The sequence below is a fragment of the Apus apus genome, chromosome 2, assembly GCF_020740795.1.
Source record: "Apus apus isolate bApuApu2 chromosome 2, bApuApu2.pri.cur, whole genome shotgun sequence".
Classification (NCBI taxonomy): domain Eukaryota; kingdom Metazoa; phylum Chordata; class Aves; order Apodiformes; family Apodidae; genus Apus; species Apus apus.
In genome coordinates this window covers 104,547,711-104,565,410 of record NC_067283.1, presented here as the reverse complement: position 1 = coordinate 104,565,410, position 17,700 = coordinate 104,547,711, and the positions used below count along the sequence as shown (strand labels likewise).

Below are 17,700 nucleotides of genomic sequence, written 5' to 3'. Positions count from 1 at the left end.
GATAGTCCCTCAGCTTTCCTTACAGCAGCATCTGCACATTCCCAAGCCCTCCAGCCATGCATTGTGACAAAATGGTTTGCAGATCAAATTTATACCCTTCAGACTCCATGTGCCAGAAAAACCTGGAATTCAAGTTCAGGAAATAAATACCTTTGAGTTTAACTTGCAAAACTCAGCATCTACTGGTGCCTTGGCCATTTTCTCCTTTGTTCTCTAAATCTGCTTTTTTGGAGAGTCAGCAACTGAGGCTGTTCAGTCTGTTCTTTCCTCCCTGAGCTCTCCTTATGCAACAACATCCTACTCTCTTCTGCTCAGCTGAATCCCACTCTGACCTCTTGCTGTTCAGTGGTCATGAAAACATCAGCACTCACACTAATCCATCATTGTCCCACTTAAATCTGTCCAGAACTGGTCCTTGAGGGTGAACCAGAAGTCCTGTGTCAACTAAAGTTACTAGTCAGAATTGGTGGTTCTCGATACTATTTTTTTTTTCTCAGAAAAGCATTAAATGTCTTTCTCAAGCAAAAGAGCTAATGAGTGTAACATAATGTAAACTCAGAGAATCTCCTCACTGTATAGTATGAAGCAGACCTCATAATTTTATTAAGTTAGAAGTCATTGAAACATCTGAAAAAAACCCACCCTTTCCCCACAATTAGCAGCATTTTAAACATTATAAAACATGCATGAAAACTTCTCTTTTAATACTGGATAAAAATATTTTTTGGTCTGTGAGTAATATCCATAAAATTAATTTCTGAAAGTCTGTAAAATAGTTTGCATTTTATAGAATGCAATCCATCATAAAACCGATCCTACACATCTATTACACGTGAAAGCTCATCTTTACGACAACAGTGACATTTCATTACACTCTGAGCAGAGCCAAGAGAATGCCACGGATACGTTTTCTGATTCCTCCCACCTAAAGAACTCAGTGAATTCATAAAGATAAATGTCACCAACTAAGATCAGCCATCACATAACATATACATACATAAGTAGGACTTTCTGTGTTTTTCATTAGTGTCTAGTAGGGTGCTCTCCTCGCGTTTTTTTTTTAGTTGTTTGTTTTTTTTTTTTCAAATGGGCTGGATAGCAAGGACCACGAAATATAAGCAGACTATTCTTATTCAAATATCCTTTTCATGTTAACTACTGGTACATCCAATTTTTCTGTGCCAGTCACAACTTTTTCATAATTTTCTGGGTCTCTTCATTCTGGGTCTATATTCCTCTTCCCCTTCATGCCTTCCCACTTAATTAGTCCTTCTATTACATGCTTTTTTTGTTTCCTAACTGCATCTTTCCTTTCTTTGTTTCTTTGCCATCGTTTCCCTCCTTTTCTTCCCCCACCTTTTGTATTTTTCCTGGAGTTTCTTCATAGAAACTGAATCACAGAGAATAATTAAGACAAACAAGAAAAAATTAAGAATAATTTAGAAAAACAAAAAAATCAAGGGCATCAGGAGCAGCCCAGAGATGTTTTACTTCTCAGTAAAACATAAAATGTTCAGTGAATGCGAGGGAAATGTTCACTTACTTTTATCCAAGACAGACAGAGCTAATACAGCTGGTGTTCGCTTATTAGTGAAGAAAGTCTTGTGGCTATGTGAGCTGCAACAGATTAAAGAAACTGAAGCACATTTATGTCAAAATGGTATTTATAAAAGGTCAAAATACTACTTAGGGTAACTGAAGGTTTAAGCATTGGCTTTGGAGGAAGAAACTTTAAGTGGGCAAAAACACTGTTAAATTGTAACAGGAAGAATTAAATGTAATTCCTGGTTCTTTCTTTTTTACAATATGCAGAGTGACATCTTTCTAACTTCATTATGTGCCAGGCATTATGACCATTACAAAACTGTGACGTTTAAATTATCTTATTGTGCTATCACTATTTTTAATATTAACAGATATATTGACATGCCTATGGAAGTTAAATTAATTTAAGAAGTAATTTATCTTCACAATTTCAATCCCTCCTGATTTCTGTCAGATTTCATTTTAAATCAAATGTATTATTTTAACAGTGCACTTAGTGACTGTTATCAGAACCAAACACACAAACTTCAAAACTGGACCTAGAAAAAGACAAGAATAAACCCAGCTATTTCCTTTTTATATCTTTAACAGCTACCACTGTGCTATCTTGTAAGAGCATCCTCAGGGTCAGCCTTAAGGCCAAATGCACTGTACACGCCATTCATGCTGAATAGCTTCACAAACATTTTCAGACTGTTATTCCCCAAACTGGTGAGAGGATAATGCAAAAGGCTCCTAGATCATCCCAGCTAACAGGGAGCATAATTTGTGGTACCACAAATCCACTCTGCTGCATCTTCAGGAATTCTTCCCACTCTGCACTGATCCGAGTCTCCCAGACATCCTCTTCAGGTCAAGGTTTACACAACCTGTCTTTGTATCATTACTCAGAACCACCAGCAGCCTCAGTCCTGCCAGGCAGATGACCTACTCTTCGGCAGACTAGTTATGGGCATGCCTTAGCCATACCTTGCTTTCCATCAGATACAAATGAATAAGAGAAAAAGTATTTTTGTACAACTTTTCTCCAAACACACAGGGATGTTGCTGAAGGATGGAAAACAAGATGCAGTGAATTTCTTTCTGGGACTCCCAATTCCAAAGCAGCTGGAATAGACCATATCATGGTAACTTCAGAGGTTCAGATGCACAACTCTGAGACTGAAGATAAGAGAAAACAGAGATAAGTGGGAACAGGAGCTGCTGTCAGGGGAACCCAACAGTCCTGATCCAAACCATCACAGTAGCTAGCATCCACAGTTCTTCACTTGGATCCTGGCATTGCTGGAAATAACTTTTTACAGACATGTCTGCTCGAAGAAGCAATAGAATAACAGAATCTGAGGTCACCAGTTATCTACCTTGTGAGGGTGCCTTGTGATCTCTTGCATTTATGGCCAGGGGTCCAAGACAGTCTCCACTGTTGTCTTCTTGTGCATCCCTTCTCCTCGATTCTCTGTCTACCAAGTGGGAGGCCAGTGCAAAGCCTCAGTGCAATTTCCCTGTATTTTCAAGCTAGTATGCAAAGACACAAAACTATGCCTGCGTAAGAAAGACTAGTGGTTTCTTTTTCGGATATGATGTCTTTCTGTCAGTCAAGGTGGAACATTTATGGCTTCTTTTTCTCAAGTGCCCTCTTGCCATACAAAGTCATCTCATACAAGTCTTTCAGGCATGCAGCAGCACCTGCCATGACATGGGCATTTCCAGATTTGTGCCCAGTGTTTGCTTTGTATTTTTGCAGGGATTTCCTTCGCATCTGCAGCAAGTTCAGAGTGAGCACTACTGGGAAGCAGTTGGTTGAGATGGAGTTGTAAAGTGCCCAGAGGGTGAGGACTAGTGTCATTCATGCTAGCAAATACTGTTCTTGAGACACATTTATCCTAGGAGACACTCAAGAGGGATCAAAGGAGAACTATCTCTCCTACAAGAAGCCCTACTGTAGGTAAAAGGTACACATGAAAAGCCACACACAGTGACTTTCTCCAAGCGACATGTTAGAAAATACTTTTTTTCTAAATGGGAGTAAGGAAGGTTTCTTCATTTGTTCAAACTTTAATGGAGTAAAAATCCAGAACTAGTGAATGTTTATCAAAATAGCAGACAGGAGAGTAATTTTTCAGGAGAGCAGTAAGGGGCCTATAGCATTAACTAGAATATTTCCTGGAATTGTGGCAACAGACAGCTTGGTCTACTGTTTTCACAGGGTATGAAAGACAATGTAATGAGGGAATGCAGAAAGATATGTCTGAGACAGAAACTAAAATAAAGGTGCTCTAAGGACGGCAACAACAAAAACCATGGCCCTCTAACAATAAACTATGACACAAAGATGCTTTGAATTAATATTGCCACCATTCATTGGCAGATGTTTGGGGAATGAGCTTAGGACAGAGCTGTGCCTTTTTGAGTGCATAACTGGGCACCTGATTGTTCCTTATTCTCATCTTGATGTTGTTCAGCTAGAGCATGCTGGTAATTTGCTTGAAATAGCTTCTTAGTCACCAAAATGCAATAGCTCTCATAAGTCACAATGGTGAACTCACAGGGTTTAGGAGTCCTGTGTGTTCTCCTCTGTATGAAGAGACCAACTGAGGCCCCAGCCTAGCTTTTCATTCCATCTTAACCTCATCTCTGCACAGCTGCATAGCAAAATCAGTATAGATAATTGGGGAGCTGTCACAAAGTTAGGATAGTGCTTTAGGATGATACGAAATGTGGCCTAACTGTTAAGGGAGCTGTGATGTTGCTACTTACTTCACTGGAAACAGGACTTCATCAAATGAAGCAATACTACTGGTGAAAGTGTAAGGCCAAAAAATCAGACACAGGCTTGTTTGTCTAGTGTAATAATTACTAGTGTAATAATGAAAAAGCAAAAAATATCTTCATTTCTTCTTTTGCATTTTCCCCTAGTTACTCTATTCCAGAAGCTGTGCATTCCTAGGTCTAAGCCATTTCAGAGATATTATAGACAAGAGGTAGACAGAAGCAGTTATTTCCAGTTATGATACGTATTATTCCAAAGTATTTGGTGCTCAGAAAGGAGAAATTCTACCCTAGGAAACTTTTAACTCATATCTGCATGTTTGTGACTATAAAGGTTATTGTACATAATTAATTCAATTTTATTGTGAAGAGCTCGAACAATTCATCATCTGTACCTGAACGTTTTAAACTGGGAGAGGTATAGCCCTGAAATTTTAATCTAGGTGTTTTATAACATTCTGGGGCTGCTTTTTTTTTTTTTTTTTAATATATATATTTTCTTTTAATAGATTTTGTTTGTTTGTACTGTAAGGAAAAGAAGGATCTGTGATGAAAACTTAGTGTTTCTGATTTAGCATCTACCTTTCTGGGAACAACATACACTTAGTTTATATCTTAAGATAGTGACTGGTAAGTTCCTCAACAAGAGAAAATTTTCCTCAGCAATGCTTGTATCTGATTACTATGTAGAAGAAGGGAGAAAACAACACTGTCTCATTTGCCTCTGAGATTCATCTTTGTGAGAGCTGTAACTGATACTACTATGCAGGCCTTTGAATGTGTCTTTTTTTTCTTTTTAAAATATATTTAGCAGTTTTGCCCCAAAACACACCTGTAATCCCCATTAATACTGGTGCAAGGATAAAAAAAAAAAACAAAACAAATCTACTACACTGCAGCTTTCCTGTGCATAGAATTCCCATTAACTTTAATCGAAGTTCTTCACCATAAGCAACAGCAGGACCAGCACTCATTTTGAAAAGCCAAGTAATATGTAACGATTCACCACATCTGCAAAGCCTTCCTGACTTTTATTTATCATGCTTTTATTTTGGTAATCATTCTTGTCTCAACAGAACGGTTATTTAAACTTGTGAGAGGAATCCATTTCAGCATTATGTTTTAGCACATACATTTGTATCCATCATAATTCTGAATTTAGACCTAATAAAATAATTTAACAGTTAGTATAAAATCAATAATTGAAGGACTGATTTTTAGCACAATAGTGCATGGAGCAGGAGAATCAATAGCATTCGTGGCCACAACAAATTTCAAGTTATCTTTCCGAATGCCTTTGACAAATCAATGGGTAGTTGAATTCCTACTAATTTTATTATGTGTTGCTTCCTAAAAAATGTCACTGCATGCAAATAAAGTCATTCTTTGATTGAGTTTGCTTCTGCTCTTACTGTCTCCTGTACTTGCTGCTCCCCTTGTCTCCTCAGGCCCACAATATTTAAATAAGCTCCCATTATTTTCAGTGGAATGACTTGGTAAAGGGAAATATTTGTGTCCCTTCACTGGACATCTGCTGTTGGTATGAAAGCAATCAAGAGGAAAAAATGATGGTATGAAGCACATTTAACTTTCACGCCTCTTAATCATTCTGCACAAGTGAACACCAACAACAATTCAATCATAAGTATATAGAAATATATTCCTCCCCTATCTAAAAAGGCAAAAAGGAAAATAAATAATCAGAAAAAAATCCTGGATAAGAGAAGCAGATTTTACATGCAAACGTTTCGACTTTGTAGTAACTTCTTTGATCCACTATTACCATTTTTCCAAAAAATATTCAAATACTTCCAAATACACAAATGTGAAAGAAATTATATAAATGACTAAAAAACCCCATGTACTTCAGAGTTCTCATCACTATAACATATAATATACTTATCAACCACTTTTTAACATATTAAGATAAAAACCTGCAGTCAGCACAGGTGGTAATGTGAGAGTTTGTATTTGCCTCTGTACTCATATGCTGCCACTGTGATGGATTCTGCATCAGTGGCTGCTGTGCCTGCCTACTCAGAATTGCCTCTGATGAGATGGGATCAGTGTTTTGCAACAGTATAAGTTGTTGTTAAAGTAAACACCACAGGAAAAAAAGTTTTTAGTGTTGTTTTGTTGTTTTTTTTTTTGGTTGAAAGACAAGATATAAAGTGCACTTCCACTCAGCTACAACTGTAGGAAAAAATAACTTCATTTTCCAACAGCATCCAATTTAATAACATCTCATGCATCTTATATGGCAATTGCATCAAAGTAATAGTAGGAAGTTGTCTAGAGGTGGTGTTGACAACATAAATGCTACATTGCTAAATAAGTTAGTAATGAGGAGGCAGAAGGAACTCTAATTCCATCCATCAATGACTGTTTTTAAGACCAAGAGAGAGAAACAAAGAGGCTGCATATTTTACTTTGTCTGTCTCAGAAACTCCTAATTAGTTGTAAATTAACTTTAGGAAAAGCTTAATTTTATGCCAAGGCACGGCTACTATTATCTAATGCTAATTCAGAGCTATTGAAGAAAAATATACTAGTGAACAACCTCAAGAGGAGTTGACAGGTGGAAAAAACCCCTAACCTTATATTGAATATGGCTTTTGAGTTAGCTTTGGCTTCTGTGCATTTTTGGTGAATGAACCTAAGATGTCAAACATATGTTCTCCTAACTGGAGACACCATCTGAAGGACTCTCACAGATGTAATCAATCAGTGTTAGCACTGATGGCACTACTATTCCAGATGTCTGCTTAAGTCCTCTGCCCTATATGAAGACGTCTGAAAAACAAACTTTTGTCAAATATTTCTAGGGATTAATATTAAAGGGAGCCTGCAGAAAAATCCACTTGGGAAAAGGGCTTATCTGTGGAGACGGATGGACTAGAATATTTTTGGCAGAAAAAATATAAAGCTATAGCTCTGCTGGTATTACTCAGTGTGTGTTCCTTCTGTTATGTAATAAATGTTAATTTATTTTGGAACAATTAGTCTGTCTTGGAAGACTGAGATTTTAGCTTACTTCACAGTGCTTATCTCCTACATTTTGATTCTTCTAGTCTCATTCCTTGACACGGTTGATTACAGAAGCACTGAATAGAAAGAACAGCACCTTGAAGTTCAAATGAGTAGGGAGAGGTAGAACAGTACAGAACTTTGAAGACAAAGAAATTAAGCCTAAATTTGTAATAGAAAAGGATGTTAACCCAGATGAGTGACAAGATAAAACAACGACTGACAAAGATGATATTACAGTGTGTATTTGTACAGACTTTGAAGAATGAATATATGAATATTTGCAAGTATTTGCATTTGATCAGTCCTGTATTTCTGTTTCTTTCTGCTCCTGACCAGTCCTATTCAGCCATACACAAATCTGAAGGTTATACACTCTCAGTTGGCATAAGTAGGTGTTTGTTTAACAGTATTAGGTTTTTGAACTATTTTTCACTCTCCTCCTATATGTACCTCCTGATAATGTTGACAGAGCCACAGCTAAGGACATAGGCATTTTGGGAGAAGCTAAGAACAAGTAGTAAAAGAAGAACAGTGAAGATACTTTATACGTTTTTTTTGTTTTTGTTTTTTTTTTTTACAAAGCATGGGAAGCTACAAAAATATATTTGAGATGCAAAGGTGTGAAACACTCACTCCCTCTCTCTGCCCAGGGATGCCAGTCAGCTCACTCTGGGACTTTCAGTCTCTGCTGGAGATATGCTGTAGGAACAAAGGTCTCCATATGTCTGGTCACAGACCTTGTTGACTCAAGCCTCAAACTGTGGGTCAACTTGTAGGCTTATTCTTTGGCCTGTCTTATCACTGTGCACCTGCTTGGTGGTCACTGAACATGATGCTAATCCTGACCTGTAAAATATCTTCTTGGCCTCAACTCAGAGCTGCCTTATCACTGTGAACTTGTCTGATGATCTGGAGCCTTGGTTAAATCTAGCTCTGCTCTCCCAGCATGCCCTGCTGACCTTGTTGGGGCTGGTGGATGAGACCCCTGGCCTGTCTCCTGCTGGGAGGTGTTACTGCACCCAGCTCCTGGCTTCCAGTCCTTTAGGAAGCAGCGGAACCTTTCTGTTTCCTGACAGAAAATTCAAGCTTGAAGAGGCCTGCTTCTCACATATACTACACAGCCAAAAAAAAACATTTCTAAGAGTAGAATTAAAAGCTGCAATTGTGTTAAGTCTTCATAGATTGTTAAACACAATAGCTTTCTAATAAAATGCTGATGATCAGAAGTCAAGATGGGAGTTGCCTTGCAGACATCAAAATGCATCAAACACAACCCAGTATAAGATACACGTTCTTCCTTGTCCATACAAATCACACATGTGAGACTATGTTGATCATGGAATCAAAAACTTTGCTTCTAGAAGAACAGAAGGCATTGCATACAGAGTTATTTTTTTTTTAATGAGTTTGCAGGCTTCTACCTTCCTAGACTACACTCTGTCTAATTCATCATATTATAGCAAAGTGTGAGATTATGAAATAGATATTCTTCCACAAGGCAGCTATTTGTTCTTGGGCTTGAACTAGCAGTAACCATCTTTGTACAGTGCCATCTGTCGCCTTTTGCTCCCCTGCTGACATTCAGATCCCAAAGGTCCTTCACTGTTTTCCTTGGATACTTTAGACCTTTTTCTCTATTCTATTTCTACAATTTCTAACAAATGATTGCTTCTCTCTAGTCTTTTAAATACTTTTTGGATGTGTTTTCTCTCTCAAGTCCCAGCTATGGTTTAATATCGAGGCCAGGAGTGTCCATGTAGAATTTCCTCAGCTATCAAAAAATGATGTTGTGTTTTAACAGTTGGAAACAAAGAGGACTTTGGGTTTTATTACCACCTAACTTCAGAGAGATCAAGTGAGCAAGGCAAGGTGTCCTTGGTACAATATGGATCAGCTATCATTGCTTGCACAAATCATTAGCAGTACAAAAAAAAACCCAACACACCCCAGGCAGTCATACAACACATGACAGTATTTGATAGGGAGCAGTCACAGTGGTGATTAGCACATCTCAGTGCCAAATGAATGATCAGGGATCAATTCCAATGTCAGCAAGGCCCAACAGCCATAAGTAGGAGAGATGATGAGCCTCTACAGAAGATGGTACATTTTGTATGCAGCAACTTTTGCAGCTGGTTTAGATTGCCATTAGATTTCAACGGGTTCTCCGTTGCTCCTCAGAAGCAGGGAAAGACTGGGTGGATATGAAATTTTAAGGACACTACTATGCACTCACCCTACCCCTCTCTCAAAAAAAAGAGGAAGCACACCTGTATTTTTGAATAAACACTAGAAATTTTATTCAGAACACTCTGTTGGTCACTGAAATTGCTCTTTAGTAACAAATGAAACCTTTAGAGAATCTATGGATATAGATACATTAAACATTATGAAATATAATTGAGTATAATGCAATAAATAAATCCTGTCACATAGGTAAATACACTTTTTTCTTTTTGAAGCTTTTGACAAAAAATCATCAGTGAAAAGGTTGAAAGAATCAGTCAAAATCTGGGTTAGAAGATAAAGCTGCCTAAAGATAAGTGAACACTGGCAAAGGAGATGTTGCTCTGTATTTAGAAAAAAAAGAGTAGCAAATGGGAAAAGAACCTTTCAAGTTTGGCATATTCTCCCTCAGCCTACAGGCATGATGTGATTGTTCTTGAGTGGTCCTTCTGACCAAGGACTGGCTCTGGAATGTCACTGTAGCAGAGAAGCAGCACTGATAAAAAACAGATAATTTGAATAATCATCTGTCCTCTAACGAAGCACATCTTACTTTCTCTAATTAGCTGTACTTAACTAAGAAAATGTGCCTGTGCCATAAATAATATTACTTTTTCATCATATTTAAAAAATGTCATTGAAAGACTCACGAGGTTTTGTCTGTCTGAGCTTTAGAACAGGATGGAGTGGGTAGTGAAAAATCATTCTTGTCTGACTACTTGGTAGTGCAAAAAATAGCTTGGAACTCTGAGAGTGATGTTATCTGCTACTGATCCAAAAGATCAGGTGACAGCCATGTAGCCCACATCGTTGGCCACTTAATCAGCATTGTCACGAGTCAAAAAAACAGGCAGGATGTTTGGGCCTTCCTCCAATATTTGAATACGAGTCTTTGCTTTTCTATTTGTGCTGTAACATGAGCAAGAGTGTTCCTGCTTCGTGTCATTATGGGAAGGGTGATTTCATGCTACGGATTATGCAGGATGGCCTTGATGTCTCATGGAATTTGAGATATGTTTACTTGTTCTTGTGCCAGGTGATATAGAATGAATAGCACTGTGAATATCATTTACGCCTTAAAGGAAAGGTAACAGCTAAGTAGATAAACACAATAAATACATAATTATTAAGCACATATCTATGCCTACCCTAAGAATTTTTCCTTGACATTGGTCAAATACTTCTGTTCCCACATTTTGATAAGTATTTGGACTTCAGACCTCTCTAATCAGCAATACTCAGAGTTCTCGATCAGTCTGGAATTTTCAAAAATCATCTGTTAAAAAATAGCTCAGAGATCTGGAATATTGGAAATTAATCTGCAAGAGAGTGATTAGCAGGGAGAAGGCAGCTGAATCAATCAAGTTTGTGTAATAAGCACTGTAATTATTCATAATTTATCATCAGGTTGTTTAATTTTCCCCCAGTGGGATACATACAAATTCTGTATTTAAAACAAAAACTTTGCAATGAAGACTTCCTATTGATGTACATCAAAATCTATTAAATAGTTATGACAACTTCCAGAATATTTTTCCTCCATATTCCACGTTTTACTACTCAACTGTCTAATTCTTTGACTCCTTTCAGCAGGAGTAATTGTATTTTTGATATCTTGTGATCTTCCCTGTTCCTAAGCTGAAGTGTGTGTATGTGTAAGGTAAACTGTAGTCAGGAATATCTTTGTGGTGATGCAGTTCAAGATGAGATCTGTTGGTCAGTAAGAAATAATGAGGTAACTTTTCTTTTTTTCAGAGGCTTCCAATCACCTTTCCAGCCACAGCTCAGGCCTTAATGAATTCTCTTGAAGGCATTCTTGGAATCAAAACACTAGTGAACCTGTGTTTTTTGTCTAGAGTTTTCTTGATGCTTCAGGGTTTTTTTAAAGTGTTTCTGGACAGTTTCCATACACGCCCCAGTACAAAAAACTCAGCGAAACACAGATAAAAATTCCTGATCAGCCATGCATGGCATGTGTTTTCTATTGTTCTTGTTGGTTTAGCTATTCTCCAGAGCTTAACCATTTCTTAGATTTGCTGTAATTAAAGCAGAATGGCCATGTCTTTGGAGGTCAAGCACTTCAGCTTTACTCCTACTGTAAGTGTGACCAAACACTGTTACATGCTTTTCTGTAATCCACAGAACTCCGTGACTTTCTATCTCATCTTCACTAAGCTAACACTAGATAGCTGTGAATACACACACGGCATTTTAATTTCCCTGCAACAAAGACAGGGCTGGGAGTTAACACTGAGTGTCTGAACATGGTCCTTGACCACACTGTGTTAAGACTGACATTAGCAGACCAGAGATATAATTTCCTGTCTGTCTGGACATTGTGAACCTAGAGAGAAGTCATCATTAGCATAAGGACTGGTTTAATTGTGAATTTCTGGATTTTTAGTGACAGGTCTACTAGACGACACATTTTAAATTTACTGTAAGTTAAATCACTTTGGAGACTGCTTGAGGTTTTTTGGGGTTTTTTTGGGTTTTGTTTTTTTTTAACAGTTTTGTAGTTACAAAGCTAACACTTTCAAGAGAAACTATGGTTGCTAATTTTCAGAAGCGATGATTGCAGCTTTTTAGAGAACATGTTTGCATAAATTATGCACCCAGGAAAAACTATAAAATAATTTAAAAAAAAAAAATAGAATTTGTATTGCAACAAACCCCAAGGCTATCAAAGCTTTGTGGAACCGAGGTAACTTTTTTTTCGGGTAGAAGACTGGAAAGTTCCAGGCAAATAATATAGCAAGAGAATGCTCTCAATTCAAAAGAAAAAGTCTGACGTCAGGAAACACAACAATTAATGCTATTCTGCCCCCTTGCGTTAACTTTTGAGCTACTTTACCCCCACTCATCAAAAAGTTCATGTCCCTTTGCGAAGATTGCATCACGTAACAAATGCTTTAGCGAAAACATAATAGAGCAGTGTCCTGACAACAGAAGGGCTGGGCCATCACTGGAAAGGATACAGCTGTGTGCCTAAGTCTGACGAAGATGTGTTACATGTAAAAATAATACAAAAGATGCACGAATCATGAATGCGTGTTGTAACTCGCACTACCATGTGGGGGATGGGTAGAGTTAAAGACTTCAGTTGATGAAGAGATTGAAGCTGGCTAACCGTATAGGATAGTAGCACAAAAACCAATGGACCTGTGCTGAAGAAAACGGAAAGCCTAGAACCCAAGCTCGTGTATTTATGTTTTGCCAGCTCAAAACCCTTAATTGCGGCATTCTCTAGATTCTTGTGTGCGTTTTTTGTTTGTTTTTTTATTTTTTTTTTTTACTTGTAAACGACGGGGGGGAAAAAGGCATTAAATTTGGCCATGTTTCCACTTGAAATAAAGCTTTCCTTGAAAGCGATAGCCAACAAAAATATTTCCACCTCTAGAAGCCCAACGCAGAAATAACTGGTTTAAAACCAACAACAGACGCATCCTTTGCAGTGTCTGGGACAGCAGGAGCCACAGATCCGAAATAAAAAAAAGCTTGTCACGCGTCTGTCATAGACGATGTAGAGATGCTGAACGCCAGAGGCTGCAGACGGCGAGCAGCGACAGGTGACTGCCACGTTACCGCGGTTTTACTTCCGTCATTCCCTACCGAACCCTGCCAGCCCATGACGTCATTATTCACTCCCAGGACTAAAAGCTGGGAGCCGGGGGGCCGGGCTACCGATCTTCCGAGGTCCCTTCCCATCTCCCGCCTGTCCCAGCCGCCCCGAGACGCTGCGGGGCGACGCGGGGTGGCTGTCCCTGAGGGGTGGGCTGAAGTTTTATTGCCAGCACACGAATGACAAACAATTTATTGACAACACAGTGCCGCTGGTCGCCAGCCCGGAGAAACCCATTTAGATCTTAATTTCCTTTTAGTACCAGCCTTTCGCTGTGGGGGCAGGACTCTCTTAACGTTTGCGGTTTTCGCGGAAGACTTGAGTAGTGGCCTCAAACTGTTTCTTCCGACAGACTCCGGGTTGCCCGTAAAAACAAAACTATTCTGAGCAGCCAGCGCTTTCCCCTTCCCTTCCCTGTATCCGCCCTTGTGCCGGTGCCGGGGCGGCGGGGCGGGCAGGGCGAGGCGGCTGCCCCGGGGCGGCGGCAGCTGTGCCCTCAGGGCCCCGGCCCGGCGGGACAGGTCGCCACGGCGGCCCCAAACTTCAGCGCCCGCGGCTCTCGCCGGAGCCGTGCAAAGTTACCGAGACGCTTGGTTGAGGTTTTTCTCCATACGCTACTTATTTATTTATTTTCGGTTTCTCTTCTTCTCTCCCCCCGAGCCGTCCGGGAACTTTCGACGTCGTCCTGCCGGGCACGGGGACACCTCCTGTAGAAAGAAAGCCGCTCTCGGGACAGTGAAGGGAGAGGGGGTGACGGCGGGAAGGAGGCTCCGGCCAAGGCTGCGCCTCCCCGGGCGTACCCGGAGCCCTGTCAGCGGCGCCGGCCGCCGCCGCCAGCCCGCAGCCGCCTCGCCCTCTAGCGGCGGACAGCGGCGTCGCCGCCGGCTGGGCGTGACTTTCCGCGCTCCCTTTAGCCTGCCTGCCTGCCGGGGGGGACCGAGAGTCAGTCAGGGAGCCGAGCTAAACCCGGGCTAACGGCGGTGCCGGGCGAGGAGACTCCAGGATTAGAAGAGCCCCCAGCTCCCCCGCCGCGTCGGGCACCGGGGGAAGCGAGCAGGGCGGAAAGCGTGGGGCGTCCGCGCTGGGAGGCGGCGCGGCCCCCGGGGCGAGGGCAGCGGTGCGGCCGGAGGAAGGCAGGCAGCCCCCGGCCGCTTTGCACCCCTCTTTCGCTTCCCTTAAAAGCGAAGAGAGGAGGGGAAAAACAGCCCGTGGGGCACCAAGTGGGGGAGCCCGGCTGCCCCCTCCCTGCCTGCCCCACTGACTGGAGGGGCGCCTCCTACTTTGGCAAACACTTTGGCACTTTGCTGGATCCGGAGCACGAAAGGCTGGAAATATGGGGAAAGTTGGAACTTGCCTGGTTACTTTGGCCGGACTTTTGGTGGTGGCGGGAGCGCAGACGTTCACAGGTAAGGAGCCGCCTCGCCTGCCCCGGGAGCGGGCAGCCCTCCCGCGGGTGGGTCGGCGGAGGGGCAAGGGGGAAGCGCTGCGATTTCAGAGTCTGGGTTTGGTTTGTTTTTTTTCCTTTTGTTTTGTTTTTGTTTTTTTCCTTTTTTTCTTTTTTTTTTTTTCTTACCCGTCACCCCGGCGAGGCTGACACTTTGGAACCACCGCGTACGTGGGGAAGGAAAAACGCGTCCGGAGGAGGCGGCAGCGGGATGCTGTTGGGTTTGCGCCCCGGTGTCCTGGCGGGGCACGGGCGCTGAGGGGAAGGGCGAGAGGCCGGCGGGGCTCGGGCAGCTCTAGGGCAGGGCCGGAGGGACGGGCGGGACTCGGGCTGGCTCTGGCGTTTCTCTTGCCGCCGACTTCCCGAAAGTTTTCCGCTGCCCCGCCGCGGGAGGAGGAGGGATGAGGTGAGGAGCCGCCGCCGGGCCACCGGGCGATGGAGCAGGCGAAGGGCAAGGAGAACTTGGCCGTGCTCTTCGGAGTGTGCCCCACCGCCCTGCCTGTCTTGGCCCCGCCGGTTTCTCCTCGCTCTCCCTCGGAGCTCCCCGCCTTTTGCGCTGCCCCTGGTTGCAGCTGTGAAAGGCCGGTAGAGGTGAAGCCCCAGCCTCTCGCTTTCTGTAGCCCCCGAAACCGTCACCTCAGAGGGCAGGACAGAAGCTGCCTGTGTCGGCAGGTTGTCAGGAGTCACATCCAAGGAATAGACACGGCCAATTGTTCCATCCACAGCGTTTTTCTCTTCCCTGGAGTCCTAGACCTGCAGATGCTCATCTTGGTCTCAAGTCCTCTGCCTGCACCCCTGTCCTATTTTTATGTTGAAGAAACCCATAATTTCAGACGGAAATTTGGATTGTGAAATAGTTCTGTGTGCTTCACTGCAAAGAGTAACAAGATTTTTTTGTTTTGTTTTGTTCCTAACATGAAGTGAGTGCAACCGAAAAGCACGTTAAATTGAAGACATCTGGTCTTCAGTTCATGCGAACAGTGCTTTGATCTGATGGGAAGCAATACTTTTGACTTTCCGTGTTCCTCAGGCTGCAGAATAGTTTATATTTTGTACATTACATGTTGCTTCTATGCAGCACCGTAGCTACACCAAGTTTTATGGCCAGGAATTGGTGGTCTGTTTCAAAACTTCTTTAAAAATTAAACAGTTCTGGGTTTATGTTAGGTTCCAGGGACCTTTTGTATTCATTGCTGCATTTCCCCTAATTTCTCTCCAGCGTTTTTACTGCACGAGACAGAAGAAGATATCTGAGCAGAAAAATGTTTTTTACCGAGGCGATATGTAATAATGATGAAGTCTTTTACAAACACTCATGCTTGGGATGAAGCTATGCTCTGCAGTGAATTACAGAACTGAGCTCATGTATGCCCTGTAACTTACTAATACTGGAAGCCTAGTGTCCAGACTTCAGTGAGTGCTTTATTAAGATAAATCCATAACTCATTGCTGACCTGTGTGAACTGTTTTACTCCTTGTTTAAAGTTAAGTTGGAGCAGCTCTTCTTCTAGTGGGTATTTAAATTACTCGTGTGCGCAATATGGTGATATTATACTAGGGTCAGCATTTAAGTGCTGTTCATGTTGCTGAAGAACAATCCTACATTAGTGTTAGATTTGTGTCTTTGTATTCAGTTCCATTGCCACACACTGTGGAAAGAACTGTGAAATAAACCACAAGTCAGAGCTGACTTGTGCATACAGTTTTTCAAAAGGTGTGATTCCAACCCTTCCCAAGTACTGGATAACAAAGGCTGCAATTTACACACGAGTGAGATTGCAAAGGGTGTCATGAGGTGTAGAATCTGGCCTGCTTTCTCCCTGCATGTATGTACGTACATGTATATTAAGTATTGAATATAAAGTTTATTTGTGAAGATGCACATACAGGTTTGGGCGTTGTTTCTTTTTTAAATACTTATTCTTGCACTTGGAAAAAATTGATGAAATTTGTACTTAACCGTTTAAGTGCATGCGTGGGAGTCATTTTTGCTTGGGGAAAAAACCTGGTGCTGCTTTTGTTAAAAGCTGGATGCATCAGTGTCATAGGAATTAAATTACAAAAAAATCCATCCTTGAGTTGGCTTGTTGTCTTTTGTAATGGCTGTCCCTTGTTGCAGATGTGGGATATATGACTAACCTATAAAAAGTTTAAAAACACACAGAAAAAAAAAACAAACCAACTCCACACATGTTCTAAGCAAAGAATAGCAGTGGGTGAGTTAAGTAATCTTTGGCATTTAAAGTTCCATTTTTATTTTTACCCTTTTCTAAAACGACTGATTTGTTTTACAGAGATTGGCCCTAACATTAACGTCAGCTATTGTTTCTTATTTAGAAAATAATCTTACTGAAAGATCAGATCTTGGCTTTTTAAGGCCTGGAAGCTTTCAAGTAATCTTTTGAAAGCAGCTTAACAGTTAATAACAATGAGATTTTCTCTGAGTCCTTAACTAACAAATTTAAATTTCTGGTTTCATCAGTGAAGGAAGCAAATGGTCTCAAGAATTTGAATTCCAAAGATGTTAGTGAAAACATTGTCTGAAATGGACAATGATGCTTAAGTTTTTAAAAGTAGTTGTGGTTGTTCTGCAAGAGTGGTTTTGGTGCTCTTTTTTTAATATGGTTGCTTTCTGAAAAACTGTAGTATACCTAATTTAGCTGGTTTTCTTTATAATTTTACCATTAATGTTATTCAGGGATCCTGTGCAAAGACTGAATGCTAATACTACAGAAGTTCCTGAAATGTGGTGTTGCTTGTCATACAAAATGCCACCTGACTTCACTATGTCCCTTCTTCCACTTTCTTGGTAGATTATTCAGGCTAGAGAAAGCAATCCAATCCTGTAAGGGATTTAGGTCAAACATAGATATGTGAAAAGTTAGAAGGGAGATTGTAAACCTAAATATTAGGTCTTACATAAAATGAAGGGTCTGGATGAGATAGGTTCTGTCAAATATCAAAACGGGGAACTGAAATTGAAGGCTGGGTTATAGAACTCAAACTCTGTTTTCATGAAAGTATTGTGTTGAGATAGATGTAAGTTTCACACAGCCTGAATTCT

The 17,700-nt window shown here is 41.1% G+C and overlaps 1 protein-coding gene across 7 annotated transcripts in view; it reads left to right on the top strand.

The window, feature by feature from the left end:
• Nucleotides 1–14,147: 14,147 nt before the first annotated feature.
• Nucleotides 14,148–17,700, top strand: part of PTPRM (protein tyrosine phosphatase receptor type M) — a 469,539-nt gene continuing 465,986 nt past the window's right edge. For all 7 annotated transcript variants that reach the window (XM_051611050.1, XM_051611049.1, XM_051611048.1 and 4 more), the window contains exon 1: nt 14,148–14,598. In XM_051611050.1, the coding sequence (XP_051467010.1) occupies nt 14,526–14,598 (73 nt within the window). In that variant the 5' untranslated portion in view covers nt 14,148–14,525. The remainder of the gene's footprint in view (nt 14,599–17,700) is intronic.